Source organism: Typopeltis vanoorti, chromosome 26, assembly GCF_054136105.1.
Source record: "Typopeltis vanoorti isolate ZY-2024b chromosome 26, IOZ_Tvanoo_1.0, whole genome shotgun sequence".
NCBI lineage: Eukaryota > Metazoa > Arthropoda > Arachnida > Uropygi > Thelyphonidae > Typopeltis > Typopeltis vanoorti.
The window spans coordinates 3,585,998-3,603,404 of NC_143574.1; the positions used below are offsets into that span (position 1 = coordinate 3,585,998).

The 17,407-nt window shown below is 37.5% G+C and overlaps 2 protein-coding genes across 2 annotated transcripts in view; one reads left to right on the plus strand and one right to left on the minus strand.

Moving 5' to 3' along the window:
* The window catches only part of LOC150092274 (uncharacterized), a 127,076-nt gene that overhangs the window by 77,494 nt on the left and 32,175 nt on the right, over positions 1-17,407 (plus strand). The gene's annotated exons all lie outside the window — the stretch shown is intronic.
* Positions 1,163-13,192, minus strand: LOC150092275 (uncharacterized). The gene is made up of 5 exons (XM_090415099.1): positions 12,332-13,192; positions 7,038-7,097; positions 6,605-6,695; positions 5,423-6,325; positions 1,163-1,782 (listed from the first exon to the last, which is right to left on the minus strand). Exons 1-5 carry the CDS (start codon positions 13,190-13,192, stop codon positions 1,163-1,165), a joined length of 2,535 nt encoding a protein of 844 aa, XP_090271225.1.

Here is a 17,407-nt window from a genome sequence, read left to right on the forward strand (position 1 = left end):
GGAGCTGCTGAACCAACAGTAGAGAATTGTTTAAGCTGCCACTAGATGGAGTTTCTAAGACAGTAAATAGTTACTTAAACTGCCACCAGATGGAGTTGCTGAACGAATAGTACAGAATCATTTAAACTGACACTAGATGGAGTTCTGAACTGACAGTAAATAGTTACTTAAACTGCCACCAGATGGAGTTTCTGAAGGAATTGTTTAAACTGCCACTAGATGGAGTTTCTGAACTGACAGTAAATAGTTACTCAAACTGTCACCAGATGGAGTTGTTGAACGAACAGTAGAGAATTATTTATACTGCCACTAATGGAGTTTCTAAGACAGTAAATAGTTACTTAAACTGCCACCAGATGGAGTTTCTGAAGGAATTGTTTAAACTGCCACTAGATGGAGTTTCTGAACTGACACTAAGTAGTTACTTAAACTGCCACCAGATGGAGCTGCTGAACCAACAGTAGAGAATTGTTTAAGCTGCCACTAGATGGAGTTTCTAAGACAGTAAATAGTTACTTAAACTGCCACCAGATGGAGTTGCTGAACGAATAGTACAGAATCATTTAAACTGACACTAGATGGAGTTCTGAACTGACAGTAAATAGTTACTTAAACTGCCACCAGATGGAGTTTCTGAAGGAATTGTTTAAACTGCCACTAGATGGAGTTTCTGAACTGACAGTAAATAGTTACTCAAACTGTCACCAGATGGAGTTGTTGAACGAACAGTAGAGAATTATTTATACTGCCACTAATGGAGTTTCTAAGACAGTAAATAGTTACTTAAACTGCCACCAGATGGAGTTGCTGAACGAATAGTACAGAATCATTTAAACTGACACTAGATGGAGTTCTGAACTGACAGTAAATAGTTACTTAAACTGCCACCAGATGGAGTTTCTGAAGGAATTGTTTAAACTGCCACTAGATGGAGTTTCTGAACTGACACTAAGTAGTTACTTAAACTGCCACCAGATGGAGTTGCTGAACTAGCAGTAATTGTCTTTTTCATTCGTATTTATTTTTTATAATAAGTTATTGCATACGTCCTTTTCTCCCACTTTTAAATCATTTTGGTCTCCATCCTATGAGGTAAACATTGGTTTTGGCATCTTACGAAAAATCAGGAACACAAAAGAAGGTTTGTTTGTCACTCCGGACACTAAGATGACTTGATTTTCATTTCCACACGCTCCAGCTGCACCCACTGATGGTCCTCCTTATCGTACCACGTCAGTCCAATGTTGTAGACGCCATTAATGTTCGCGTACTGGCAATGATTATACCACCATCCCCCCGAATAAAAGAAGGCGCAGTGGGTGCTGCTGGCGTCGTTGTCTCGATCGAGCGTGCTGAACGCCATCCCATCGTGGTGCGACAACGCATCGCTGGCGTTGCCGTGGTAACCGCCGATTTTGAGTCTGTAGAGCTCGTCTTCGGAGTACACCACGAAGGAGGAGTACTCCGCAAACACGTAGCGTCCGAAGGTGTCCCACATGTCCAAGCGGAGGGTGCAGTTGTCGCTGGAGGTGAGCAGGTGGATGACGTCATTCCCCAGCCAGTACTCCCCGTGAGGGTCTCCGAATCCGAGCTTGTAGTCCGTCCAGTTCCGAAAGAAATCTTCGCTGCCGTCTTCCCTCCGCTGAATCAGCGTCCATCGTCCGCCGGCCGTGTCCATGTCGCAGTGCACTTCCACGGCGTCGTTCATGTACGGAGGGGTGATCAGATAAACTCCGCTTCTGTAGCTGACGGGTGAGACGGTGACGTCCCGCATGGAGCAATCTGAAAGGGAGATAAAAAGACAAAGGTTAAAGGTCAAACGGACGATGTGTTTCTAAGAATTGCAATTACAGTACCGAGAATACTTAAGACGTTATCACTGTCGAAGATGAAAGAGAAATTTAAGTTAAGATCGCGATGTTGTTGGCCTTTGCTATACCGCTAAGTGCCTCTCGACATGAGCGGGCTGATAACAGTGCAAAGGTCAATTGTCGCTTCTGATTAGCTGCGTGTGAATGACAGCCAACAATCAAGATAGCGCTGCCTTCCCACGTTACGTCATAGCTGCTTTGTGGTACGGATTTGTTACATGCTAGGTTGGTATGACTGGATTCAATCATGATTCCTGGATTGTTAATCCGTGGCAGACATAGTAGATAACATGAAGTAGATTTGAAACATTAAATAACTAAAATACTTGCGTGTCGTTGATGCAATTATTTTTTTTAGCAATGGTCCTGTTATTATCCACTTAGAACAATGATCGCTAATTCATAAGTCGTATAGAAATAAAAGACACGACAAAACATAAATAAAATAATAATAATTTTAATTAGGAAAATATTTTTGAAAAATTTCTAGTGGTTTTTTTACTTTAGGGGGAAGGCCCCCTTGTCCCCCCCCTCTGGGTACGCCACTGCTTGCATCTGTGAGAGCATAACCTTGAAACACTTGACCATTCGAGTTTAATCGCAGATTCAAAGCGAAGATCTGTTTTCGACTGTTGTTTGTATCATAATAAAATCCTAATTTTTGTCTACACATGTTTATAACTTTTCTTTTATGATACCATCCGCCCAACTAGTAATGAATTTTTCGGCGTCTGCCTATATACTATATAGATATAAACCTTACACGAAGGAAAATAGCTAAGATGTCTGTATAACGGTCAATACAAGACAATGTCTCTTGATTGGAAAAAGACGTTGGACGTCTTTTTTACCCCGTCGGGAATGTGAAGAATTTTTCTAAGGGCTTTTCACTCGATGATGAGCTAGCCGGCTTCGTAAGGGATGGAAAGAGTTTTTAAGTATCCATGCTCAGAGCCTGTTGGAGAGAGGGATCACTTCCATTGGGCCAACCAGGTCGGTAATGTTTGTTGACTTCTTTCGTGGAACCATCTTTGGTTCAATTTAAATTGAGCCAAAGATGGTTCCATAAAGGAAGTTCCATGATGGTTCCATAACCTCAACTCAATTTAAATTGAGCCAAAGATGGTTCCATGATGATTCCATAACCTCAACTCAATTTAAATTGAGCCAAAGATGGTTCCATAAAGGAAGTTCCATGTTGATTCCATAACCTCAACTCAATTTAAATTGAGCCAAAGATGTTCCATAACCTCAACTCAATTTAAATTGAGCCAAAGATGGTTCCATAACCTCAACTCAATTTAAATTGAGCCAAAGATGTTCCATAACCTCAACTCAATTTAAATTGAGCCAAAGATGTTCCATAACCTCAACTCAATTTAAATTGAGCCAAAGATGGTTCCATAACCTCAACTCAATTTAAATTGAGCCAAAGATGTTCCATAACCTCAACTCAATTTAAATTGAGCCAAAGATGGTTCCATAACCTCAACTCAATTTAAATTGAGCCAAAGATGTTCCATAACCTCAACTCAATTTAAATTGAGCCAAAGATGTTCCATAACCTCAATCAATTTAAATTGAGCCAAAGATGTTCCATGATGGTTCCATAACCTCAACTCAATTTAAATTGAGCCAAAGATGTTCCATAACCTCAACTCAATTTAAATTGAGCCAAAGATGTTCCATAACCTCAACTCAATTTAAATTGAGCCAAAGATGGTTCCATAACCTCAACTCAATTTAAATTGAGCCAAAGATGTTCCATAACCTCAACTCAATTTAAATTGAGCCAAAGATGTTCCATAACCTCAACTCAATTTAAATTGAGCCAAAGATGTTCCATAACCTCAATCAATTTAAATTGAGCCAAAGATAGTTCCATAAAGGAAGTTCCATGATGGTTCCATAACCTCAACTCAATTTAAATTGAGCCAAAGATGGTTCCATAACCTCAACTCAATTTAAATTGAGCCAAAGATGTTCCATGATGGTTCCATAACCTCAACTCAATTTAAATTGAGCCAAAGATGGTTCCATAACCTCAACTCAATTTAAATTGAGCCAAAGATGTTCCATAACCTCAACTCAATTTAAATTGAGCCAAAGATGTTCCATAACCTCAATCAATTTAAATTGAGCCAAAGATAGTTCCATAAAGGAAGTTCCATGATGGTTCCATAACCTCAACTCAATTTAAATTGAGCCAAAGATAGTTCCATAAAGGAAGTTCCATGATGGTTCCATAACCTCAACTCAATTTAAATTGAGCCAAAGATGGTTCCATGAAGGAAGTTCCATGATGGTTTCATAACCTCAACTGAGTTAAGCTTTGGCAAGTATAAGATAAATCGATATTTAATTTTGCATCAACTAGGAGTGATGAGTTTGGAGAAAATCTTACATTTATTTCTGCATAACGATGTAGGTAGACATTTCTGTGCACATAGAAATAAAAGACACGACAAAACATAAATAAAATAATCCCTCGGTAGTTCAGAAACGAAGTTTGAACTCCCCTGCCTCTTCCTGTAAGCTTCTTGAGTGGTAAGTGGTGAAAACCTTGTTTTGATGTAGGCGTAATGACAATCGACAGGGCTAGAACAGTCGCATACTACCTACGATGGAAGAGAATGTCTATTGGGTTGTTGGCGTATTTCTCCACATACGTGAATTGAAGATCTGTTTCAACAGCTGTTTGTTGATTCATCCTCTTGCTTTGGTAGAGAGCTATTTACATTTTCATTAATTTATGTGCATCCCAGACAGCTGTATATTCTCTTTAATTTTTTTATACATTCGTATTCCCTTACAAAGAATAACCGGCAAAACTGTAGTTACATTTATAATGCATGTATGCAAGTGGCACATCAACAACTTCAATATTAAAAAAAAAAAGTTTGACACACACCTGGGTAAAAAGATTCGCCATCACTGATCTAGACCGACATACACACTAAAGATTTATTTTTCATTATTATCTGTTTTATATATATTTTAATCTTTTATTTATTTTTAGAAAACAAAAAAAAATCTTCATTATACCATTTTAAACCTTCAATAAATAGGGCGATGTTCCAACACCTTTTAAAGAAATTCATCTTGTTCTTATTATATATATTTTATAGTTAATTACAGTTATGGGTTGTAAAAGAGTTGGAGTGGTTAACACAATCAATTTTCAACTGAATTTTCTTTTTTCCTTTCGTTTTTTTTATTTGTAATTTTTATTCTTCCTTTTTCTTTCACGAAATGCATTTTTTTTTGTGATTTTTTAACTTTTTGGAATAATCATATATAGAAAATAGGGAAAAAAATTCCAATAATTGTTTCTAGAGATAATGGTATTAAAGCATAAAAAAAATCATGACCACGATAAAAATGAATAAAAATATAAAAAGACCATGTCTAAAACGCTGCCCCTCCATATGAGATTCACGATTTGACTAAAACACCTTTGCAACTGAACCATGGAGGCGCAATTTAATATATAAAAATTACCATTTCTTTTACAAACAGTAAATTTTGAAGGATTGCCAAAATGAACCTACCTGTGGGTAACTGACGCACAAATTTTTCCACTTCTCTCAGTAGGCGCCCTTGTTCTTCCTGAAGACTGGGCAATTTAATGCTGATATTATGTAATTCTCCTACCACACCTTTGTACAGTCCTTCCCAGCGTGACATCACACTAACATCTAGTTTCTGTTTCATCTCCAGATGGAATCTATCTAACTGTTCGCGCCCTTCATCTATTTTCCTGCTTAGCTTGGAAAGTCGGAGTTCCAGGTTAGCTAACTTGAGGTCTTGGAGCATCTCTTCATTATCTCTCCTACACTCTAGCAAGGAATGATTGAGGACTTCGTTTTGGATTGAGATGATTCTATAATGGTCTCTTTGCGATGTAGCCTGGAGACTGGACATGTCTTTCTTTAGTGTTTTCATGTTTTCGTAGTTTCTGGATTGCTCTTCTCGAAGAACCTCCAGAGAAGATTGCATCTGGGCCATGTTGAACTCCAATTTGGACATTTCTTTTTGCAATTCTCCAGTATTCTGTCTTGTTTTTTCGTCCATGCTCTCCAGTGCTTTGAACAGTTGCACTGTCGATATCTGTACCTTCTCCATCCCAGACATCGATTCGCTGATATTAGACAGGTGATGAACGTTACGAGCCGTCACATCTTCTGCAATATGAAGTCGATCATCGAGTTCTCTGAGATCTTTGAGCACATCTGCATGATTTTCTTCTATTCTTGTGGATTGGTTGCTTAATCTTTTGATTAAAGATTCGGAGTTCACTAAAGATACGTTTAATAAACTTTGAGTATGTTTCAGGGAGCGAAAGTCGTTCTGCATAGCAAATTGATGGTTTCGGACCTTTTGAAGGGCATTTTTCAGCAGGCTAACCTCGGCCTTTAAGCGTTTATGATGTCGGAGATCACTTCCAGCATCTTCTGAAAAAAAGAAAATTTGAAAAAATTATTTTTTTCAAATTTTGAAAAAGGAAGATTTGAAAAAATTTTCAATTTTTTTCAGAAAATTTGAAAAAAGTTTCAATTTTTTTCAGAAAATTTGAAAAAAATTTCAATTTTTTTCAAATTTATTATTTATAAAAATTTGATTTTTATAAATAATAAAAATCAAAAAATAAACATAATTTACTGTCCTCTAAATTTCTTTAATTCATGTTAATTTACAAAAAAATAAAACGGGGAAATTTTTTAAGAACTCACTGCTATAGAAGAGAAATTCCATCATGTCTCCTGATCCTTCCTCCATCATTGCACTTGCTTGGTCGTTTTCATGATCGGGAAGAAGCCGCTGCTAAAATAAAAACAACCGATTAATCTGCTATTGATTTTTTTTCTATATAACAAACATTTGTATAATATCCATTAGTTCCAATGCGGCACACTATCATGGTAGTTTGAGAAACAATTTAATTGATGCGCCGTGGCGCCATCTCTCGGTCGTAGTTATTTATTTATAGTTTTATTATTTGTAATTGTTTGTTTAAGAAAAATTTATGTATTCTAAAATCAGTGCTTATTATTAAAAATATTTTCATTACGTCAACTGTTTCCATGGTGATTTATTGATAGTTATTTGTAGTTATGTAAAAATTCTGTAGGGAAGGAAATTAACGATTTTAAATCAAAAACTTACCATCCTCGTGTTAGAAGTAACTGGGCTTTGATCTTGAAGTTCTTCACGAACTGCTGCAGTCTGCAAATAATAAAATAACACAGAATATTAGTGAGGAAATAACTCAAGATAAAGTTATTCTGAGTATTACAAAATGAAGGAGTTGAATCAACACACCATTGGGAAGATAAAAAGGAGCGTAGAACATCAGTGACGGGAAACTAGTAGCTTGCTTAATAACAATAATAGGTGAAGGTCATAGAGGTTAGGCTGTGTACAACGAACGGGCTAAAGCGGATGCGAAATGAGTGAAATAAATCTACATAGAGTACTGTTAATGAATTTTAGCATTGACACACGCACGCAGACAATGCAGTTAACGCTTATTCGTCTTTTTTTATTTGCTAAATACGAACCTCTGCGTGCGTTTTCGATGTGGAAAAATCGCTTTCCTTTCTCTTTGATAATCATTTTAAAGCTATTGAAATCTTGAAAACAAAAACGACTGCTGGTTATAAAGGATTGGTGTACAGTTCCTTTGTTAAACTAGTATTTACTATAATTATTATCAATCTTCCATCAGGAGACTTCAGTTTATCTACGGAGACAATGCTAGGCTTGTATCTGCATGTCCAAACTTTGTCGAGATCGGTTTTATATTTTTAAGGGGAAAACAAAAGCATCTGGGTGGGGGCATCTATTCTATAGCCTTAGTTCGAGACCGACTTGCTCAATGATGGGTTTAAAAAAAAAAAAAAAAGCTTCCCAAAATTAAAACTAACTTTGAGGTTAACAATATCTTAAGAGGGTGATGGGCATGCACTCTTAACCAGCTTATTTTATATTTGTCCTGTTAGGTTGAATATTTATTTATTTCTTTTTTAAAAAACATGCTACATCATGTAGCTAGCGTATTAACTAGTTAAATACCCATTAGGGATAGTAGATTTCGCTTTTCATCATTCAAGACGTAAGTACCATGCTAGGCGAACTTTGATCATCACTGCTTCTGATTTAGATTAGTGTTTCTTAACATGTTTCGGGAAACCTTAGATTTCCAAGAAAACTTACAAGGTCCATCACTTGTTAGATGTACAGTTTCCGAATTTATTATTTGGGATATTACGTATCAAATTTATTTTTCCTTATAAAAATATTTTTTCCTAACAGTGCATTGTCGTAATTTCTTTCCCGGTAATTTTGGAATGAAAATTTTCACGGGGGGGGGGTGGATTCTGAGTAAAAGAAACATTTATGAAACCGTGCATTAAATCATTTAAAACCCAGAAAAACAGATTTATACAAGTATTTGTGTATTTTCAAGCATTCGTTTTTGTTCTTATTCACTATGGATGTTATGTGAATATTTGTATTATTATAATCGCATCAAACATACCAGATTAACTTAACCTATACGACCAATATAACTCGTTCTTGTCTTTATATAAAAAAATCCTTTAACTTTTTAATCAAGATTTGTTAATATTTTTGTTAGGATGACGAAGGGTTTTCATATATTTATTTTCATATATTTAATCCTTTTTTGTATAGCATTTTTACGTCCACATTAAATATATCATTACTTTTATTTACTTAAATTATTATTATTAAACTATTCGTTTTACAGTCACAAAATGCTATAACATGAAGATAATCACAGCTTATAAAAATAAAAAAAAATTAATTAATATTCTTTTTGGGAATCTATTGAGTTAAGTTCGACTGTATCACATATTTGACATATTCACGTTTCTGTGTTTATAGAATTATGTCCAAAATACTAAAACACATCGGGTTATCTTCCAGTAACTCTATCAAATTATTTTGATAGGAAATAACCCACAAGAATGCCTAATACGACTCATATCTGATTTAAAAGACGGGAGATTGAATATCGCGAGCAAATACACGATACTAAATTAAGCCCATCACAACAGTAGCGCAAGGTGGCCTCTTATTACAACTACAATGCGAAAATTCCTGGAGGCCAACACCGTAGGGAGTCTCCGACCTTCACCCGTACCGTTACACCGGCAATTTTTGACGTCGATAAGTCCGCTGTGAAGTCTATCAAAACGAAGTCACCGACACAAAACGATGCTTCGGTAGCAAAAAAAAAATAAATAAATAAAATGCATTTAGAAGACAAAATGCTTAAAAGAATTTTTTGTGACATTGTATATACGTGTTCGTGACGTCACCGATGACGTTTGATACGTTAACGAAGTTTTCCTGAGTGTGAAAGGACGCAAAATTGATAATTGGTTAATTGCTCATGAGTCAGCGACCTAACAAATGTTTTACATCATGCTTCCAGCTCATAGCGTTGAGGTGTTGTCAAAGTCGCCTTTTTTTCAATGTCTACATCCCTTCTTCTATACACACGAAAAATGTAAACAGTTTCTGTAACTGTAGGCGAGCTAAATCCATTGTTATATATGCCTCTGTATTAGGAACAATCGTGAATTCTGTTGCCATGACAACGGGTTTTACGTTTTTCAACTCAGAGTCTGGCGCATGTCAATTACAAGCCATCGAAGGTGGTTTTACAGGTAGATTTATACGTGTTGATGTGCTTTTAGATTGCGAGTCTATGCATCCGTGCAATAGAATTATAGGGGGGGAGGACGCGAGGAGAGAATTAGATTCGACAAACACAGTCGATTAACAACTGCAAAATTTGACGGCGGGATTATTTAATAAATTATGCTATTAATATGATAAAATTAATTATTATATTATTTAAATGATGGCTATTTTAATTAAATAACATATTAATCGGCTTGTTAAATTAATTTAAACGAGCTAATATTTCAATTATTATTATTATTACTACTTTGGATTTAATAAAAAAAAAAAACAGGTAAACATTCAAATATATTCGATAGATGGCGTTGGTGTAGTTGCCGTCAGTTGGATTGTTAGTGGTGGAGACAGAATTGTAGAGTGGATGACCTCCCTCGATGTCTTTGGACTCCCTGAAGGTGACAAATAATAATAATAATAATAATAATAATAATAATAATAATAATAATAATAATAATAATAATAATAATAACATATTAATAGGTTTGTTAAATTTAATTGAACCAATATTTCAATTATTATTATTATTACTACTTTGGATTGAATATAAAAAAAAACAGGTAAACATTCAAATATATTCGATAGATGGCGTTGGTGTAGTTGCGGTCAATTGGTGGATTGTGAGTGGTGGAGACAGAGTTGTAGAGTGGATGCCCTCCCTCGATGAGTCTTTGGACTCCCTGAAGGTGACGAATAATAATAATAATAAATTAACTAATAATAATACACTGTGGGTATAATTAATTAAAAATTAATTCTTGATAAATATGATTTAGTTAAGAAATTTGTGACGTGTAATATTTAGTGCATATATTATTTATTTAATGATGTTTTATTATTATTATTTAAATAATGTAGTACTTTACATTTTTTTTTTTAAATTTTGGGACGTTCGAAATTTGAAAGCTCGCGTTTTTCACCCATTCCTCTTTAATTTGGCCCTTCTAACTAAGACAGAGTTTATTCGTCTATAATTCACACTTCACGATCCTGAGGTGATTTCAAGTGGGTTGAAACAAAGGTTTAAGGGAGAAAATAAATAGATGAATATAACACGGATTCCCAAAGTCCCAGTGCTGTTGGCTACTGAAAAAAGTAAGAGAAGAAATAGTTCAAAGAATGGACACGTACTAAATAATTTTATTTTATACGTTTACCAACTCATCATAGCAAAAAAAAAAAAAAAAATCACCTTCTGATATAAAAATCCAAACGTGATTTGCTACAAGTGAAGGCTGCAAGATGCCGATTTGCTGGATAAATAAAATACAAATGCAACCAAAAATAAGATATAAATTAACAGTAGTAAAGCTTTGCGAATAACCCTTCTTCGATGGCGCCTTCCTACGCTGTGCAGAGTTCAAAGTGTGACCTTTGAAAAGCGAGATTGGAATTCCTGTAATAGTTCGAGATGATCTCCATTATTCAGCGGAGAAATGTGGCTTGCTTTTTTCCTGTAGACAAAGGAGTAAGTGATCCTACCTGTTCATTGATCAAATTATCCCGCTTCGTAACCTCGGGTGGTGTTAATGACCCCAATGGGAGGAGTGGGGGGCTTGGCCCGCAGCAAAACGTCAATACAAAGTGGATGACATACAGGTTTGGGCATTGCTAATCCGGATTTCCTATTGAAAAAATTAAATACTCTGCATTGCATTTTGATGTATTACTTACTGAGGGTTCTCTTCCTTTTTATTGGCAGCAGAACGCCAGTAGTGTACGACTACGGCCGCAACTTATCTTCGGCAGTGAAAATTCTTCCACAGCAGGAAACCATTAGTTGTTTATTTCTGAATTTTAACTAAAATATCTTAGCTAATCTTTATAGACGGCTATTAATACACTATTTATAGACATAACTATTAATAAACTAGTCGGACATAACTATTACTTGTATCGTTTACTATTACTGAACTCTATATAGGTGTATGAGATGTAGATGTGGTTATTACTGACCATTTGTTGGCATAACTATTACTGAATATTACTATCATTATTATTATTAAGAGAGACCTCCGAGGAGTCATCGAGGGAGGACACCTACTACACACACACACCAGCAACCAGAAGACAAGCCCTGCACAAAATAGTCTAAGTGAGGTCTTATCAAAGCCTCGAAATTATTATTATATTAATTATTTTGCTTTTAAATATGTTTTATATTAAAAACAATATTTCTAATATAAAATATTAGAAATGTATTTTATTATAATTTATAGAAACCCATTATCTAAATAAATAAAGAAACAAACATATTTACACCTTTATTTCTTATTAATAAACTGATCCGAAAATGATTAAAACAATAAACGAGTAGCTTATAACATATATATAACATATATATGCTTATTGGCAATACAAGCATAACTGTTGTAAAAACCGAACCATTTATAAGGTGTTAGTAAAATTTACAGGCAAATTTTTCTTTAACTACTGAGTCATTTATAAACACAACTATTATCGAACTGTTCATAGCTATTAATGGACCGTTTACAGACATAATAATACAGTTATTACTATGAGAAGTATTACTATATTATGACAAAACTTCGCACGTATGACATGCTAGGCTGAGAGTGAATGGCATTTCAGCTTCCTAATTCCAATGGATTTGAACCCCCCCCCCCCACCATAGCGGGCATGAATGTTTGAAAGGTCGAAAATGGTACGGAGTAAGATCGATAATAGAAACGGCAGTAATTAGACACAATTCCAGATCCCTCACTTACTTGTTCTTCCAGCCGTTGTTGGTTGACCATTAACTCCTGCGCCACCTTGCGAATGTCGCCGACATCTTGCTGCATTTGGTTCGTTCGGGAAGTTTCCTTTTCTTGGATGGCCCGTAACTGTTCCAAGTCGCTCCTCAACGACAAGAAGTCCGTGCGCATCAAAGACAATCCGGACTCGAACCGTTGACGTTGACGGAGCGCTAACGAGATATTCAAAACGGCCGCCAGCTCGGAAATTTCTCCCCGCAACTCCTCGACGGTCTTCTGCAACCACTTGGTGGTGATCTGGTTGGACCGCAGCTGACCCAGCGACGCCAGATCTTGTTCGCGTTGCGCTCGCAGAGTTTCCAGATCGTGACGGAGTCTTTGGATTTCCAACCGCAGTCCCTCCGACACTTGCTGAACATCCTTAAACTCTCCGCCCACCAACACTTCTTGTTCTCGGATGGCGGTGACCTCCGCCAACTGTTGACGCAACACGTTCAACTGAGTTTCCAAACGAGCCAAATTTCGACGATCTTTCTCCAGTTCGTGGATGGTGCGCGAGTTCTGAAAAAGCGTCCGATCTACTTGACCTCCGGTTAGGGTCACGGGATTACTGGAATCGGTTCTCGCTGGCACCCGACCGGAAGCGGTAATCCGATGGTCCATAAACCGCAACTGCGCGTCCAGTTTGGCCTCCAGCTCCCGGACGATCTGTTGATTTCGCTCGTGATCTTGTTGCAGAGCGGCCACTTGTTCCTTCAACATGGACACCACCTCCGTCAGCTGACCCGAGTCGAGGTCGCTGCCGGCAAACGCTACACCATGGCACATGCAGATGACGACAGCCAGCACACGTATGTCGGTAGTTACCTTCATCACTTTACACACAAGAAAGAAAAAAAAAAAAACTCCCGTGGGCAATCCTTCACCAAAAACCCGGTAGCACACGCAGTCCGTCAAATTCTCTCCCGCTGTACGAAGTCGCCGTAAACTAACCTGCGCGCACACACACACTGATTCAACCCCCTCCGACTTCGGTTTTATGTCTCTCCCTGCTGAGTCCCCACGTGCCTACGGCTGGCGGCCAGTGCCGCTCAGCTGCTGCCCCCTTGTGGTAGACCACCCGTACCGTCAAAGCGGTGCAACACCAGAGGACAGTAGCAAAGGCCGCAGGGCTGCCAGTACAAAAGGCAAGTCGGCTCCCAACCGGCTGCTTCATCGCTCATTAGCGGATAGCTCCAACACGACCCTGCCCCATTCCGCTGCAACTTCACGTGATTAGTGTTCATGTAATTATGGCAGCAAGTTCAGAAAGAAGCGTTTAATTTGAATTACATCTCTGGATTCCTTCTTTGCGAAGGTCATTATTTAGATTTAGAATCGATCGTTGCGAAATGCTTTTAAATATATTTTAATTAAAAACAAAGTTTCCAATATAAAATGTTAGAAATATATTTTATGATAATTTATAGAGACTCATTATCTAAATAAATAAAGAAACAAACAAATTCACACCCTTATTTTGTATTAATAAACTGATTTGAAAAGCGATAAATGAATAGCATACGATCTTATCAGACAACACAGATCGTGTTATTCACAGCAAATGGACAAGTACACCTTGCGCCTCCTATCTAGTGCTACACGTGATAGTTGTAACTTTCATATCTTGCATGCGTATCACGTGTTTTCTATTTTAGTTGGGCTCGTGGCGCATGTTGCTTTCAGTGTTAGTCAACTATTGATCGTGAACAGAATAATGAATTGGAGTAACCGGAAAATATTGTTGAAATTGTATAGCTTCAAAGAGTGCAGATTTAACATTGTTTACGCATTTCTTTGCTGTTTGTAGCAAATTATATTTACTAGCAAAGCAGTTGCTTTTATTGGTATAAAAAATGCGAAAGATGGAAGTATAAAAAATACAAAAAAAGCGTACTTTTAACTTTTTTTTTTCACTCGCTTTTCTTCTTTTGGTATCAATTCATTTATAGTCATACGTTTGCACACGTTTCTTATCGCTCGTTGGCACGTGTTGGTCTCCTGACGTTCCTACCGTTAGAAATTTCTTTGTGTGGACTACAAGAAGCGGCACCCGTCCGTTGGTGCGCCAAAAAAAAAAAAAAAAAAAAAAAAAAAACCGTAGTTCATAATTTTTTTGCACGAAGCCGGTCCCTGTATGGGTGCAAAAAACAGATCCTTGTCTATGAAGATACGTTACAGCCATGACGGTGAGAAATGATCTTTAACGGGGGTGATCGTTTCGCCGGTGGTAAGTCGTGAAAAGACCCAGGCTTTTGTACCATCCCGTGTATCTCCCCCCCCCCCGTTTTTAAAAGGGGCACTTGGCAGTGGCGGACGACGTGTGCGCGCATGTTCGTGCAGCAGTTTTCTAGAGAACTCCCTGCATTCGCGTGCCCAGTAACTGTACTACGAAATGTGGCCCTGAACATAACAATGCCGACGCGTGCCCTACTATGCTCGCGCAGTGGGCTTCTATAAGTAATTATCTGTAGAAGGATTTGCATACGGTCCATCTGTTCGCTGATTTCCTCTCTACCCACCGCTCCTCCTTTTTTTTTTTTTTTTTGTGGCCTGTTGCTTACTTTTTGTGCTCACTAGCATCACTTCTCTGTGTTAATTATCATCATCCTTTGAGTTCCATTATTACCGTCTTGTTTGAATGTGCGAGCACATCCAAGGCCAGTCACTTAAGTGCAACTTATCCTAGCCATACTTTCGCACGTGGATCAACCTGCCCGAAGCAGGTTTTGGCCTTCACGACTTTGACCATGATCACTCAGGGCTATGGAATAATTGTCATAGTAAAGAAGATGATGGTGAATGGGATCTACTTAATCCCTCTTGACTGCCTGAAGAAGTGTTCACTATTTTTAGAAGAAAGTATTATTCGTAATAAAGAAATATGCAAATCCCCTGAAGAATCGGCGCTATACGAACAGTGCCGATCCTTCAGTAGTGGATTTATAGGTGAGAGGGGTGATGGATATTATCTGCCAGAAGAAATCAAGGGAGTTAAGTGACATGACTAGTGGGACCAAGTACAAAGACGTAAATGTATAAATATAGTGATAGGGTTAGGAATCATAAGACTCTCCTCCCTGGATGCCAATGGAAATCAATGTCAGCCTTGGGTCAGCTGTCAGTGACGGCTAAGGGTGGAGATTGGCTGCAATGTTCAATAAAGTTAATCAGGGCTAAACTGCCTCGGCTGTTCCCTTTGGTGCGTAAAAGGTGTTTGCAGATTTATTTTTAATAATGTTATATATCTGTATTGTTCTTCAATAAGCAGTTTTACGTGGGAGATGAATTTCATCCCCAGTGTGAGGTCACTACCCTGCTTACTGGAGGGCCTGAAGTGGCTTGATAAAGATCTCATGTTTGGCTGGCTAAAAATACGAATTTACTGAAGGTTTACAAACCCTTTCGTAGGTGGGAGGCATACAAAAGGGTATGATTTTCGTTTATATAAAACCGAAATCCACTACACATTCTTAAAAGACTTAACAAGTAAGGTTAAGTCTTTTAAAAACTGGAGATGATGATGATAATAATAATAATAATAAGTACGTTTAGTAAACACATTCTTGTATGGGTCATTAGCAGAATAACTGAACTTAGAGGAGCTTTGTTTTTGATTTCTGCCAATATATGCAATAGACATTTTTTTCTCCTAATTTTGCCATTCAAAATGGTTAAAATATAATTTTCTTTAGCCTAATTTTGCAACTACAAATAATCCGCTTACTGTACTTATTATTATTATTATCATGTGACACCTCCAGGGAGTCCAAAGACTCATCGAGGGAGAGTGTGCCAACAGCATCGAAAGATTAACCCCTTCCAACTACTAACCGCGCTCAAACTTGCTTAACTTTTTGCGAGCCATTAGTAGCAAAGGCCCTATCAATCGACCAACCTTTACTTATTTTATTTTTTTACTTCGCAGTTAATCGTTGGGAAATTTTACCCTATAAAGCACGTGATTTCGCTTGTTGGCGACCAATTCGTAAGTCCTTCATTTCTTTCTCCACTTCAGCATGAATCGACTATTCTTGGCAAGACGCCAAGCAGAGATCTACAAACTGTGGGCGAACTATACTAATGCAATTTCTTTTTCAAATCTCTCCTCAAAATAAACAAATGAGTAACGGACTATATTTTAAATGAAATTTTCCGAATAAATTATCTCCTTGTTTATGGGTTACTAAGGCAATCGATCTGAAGTCATTAGCCTCTTTAAAAAAGAATCTAATTTCTTGGCAGGTTTAATTTAAATTAAAACCAACTGGAAAAACTTTCCATTAGTATGTTTTAACTTAAGGAATATTAGGAGAAGAGTCTGAAGTTTTAAAAGCATACTGAGAACTGCAATGGATTCGTCATTGATTTCTAATGCCCTATGTGGATGACGCACACACGATGTCACTTAGTATGAAACCATAGTTTTTCACTGAAGGAAACTTATCACATGTTTGAGATGTTTTCTTGCCGATGTTTTCTTCACCCCCCCCCCCGATCTTACGTGCCTGCGAGCCCACCGCTGCATCCGAGTCATTGCACCTGGTTCGCTTAAAAAGCTACCAGACTTACGCACGCGCGAGTACGGGACGGTGTGTGTGTGTGTCTTGCGAACGAGAGGCAGATGGTCACCCCCCCCCCTCTCACCCGTTATTAGCGGTCCGCAACATACCTCCGGGCCGGTATAAGAAAAGAATATTTTGAACAATTTCTCGATTCAAACTCGACCCGAGTAAGCTTCGACAGAAAGATCGCGCGTGCAGCTGCCACGAGCATCTGTTGAGTGAAATACATTTAAAAAAAAAGGAAACTTTGGCCTATTTATTCCGTTCATATAGAAATAAGGCAAGCTAAATGTCAGCATGCTTATTATGAAAACAGAAAAACAGATAGAATAAGGTCCACCGTACAACAAAACAGGATCCTGCCACACTAATGATTGTAGAGTTGCCTTTCTGTTTTGCTTTTATCGCCCTGCATGTGTTGCTTGGAAACGTAAGAATAGAATGCCTCGAAGGACATCCCGTTGCGCCCCCTGGGGAATGAGAC

Coding starts and splice junctions, on each gene's coding strand:
- LOC150092275 (XM_090415099.1), bottom strand. CDS start 13,192: ATGAAGGTAACTACCGACATACGTGTGCTGGCTGTCGTCATCTGCATG. Junction 6,326..6,604: donor GGAATTTCTCTTCTATAGCA/GTGAGTTCTTAA, acceptor TCTTTTTTTCAG/AAGATGCTGGAAGTGATCTC. Junction 1,783..5,422: donor TGTGCGTCAGTTACCCACAG/GTAGGTTCATTT, acceptor TCTCCCTTTCAG/ATTGCTCCATGCGGGACGTC.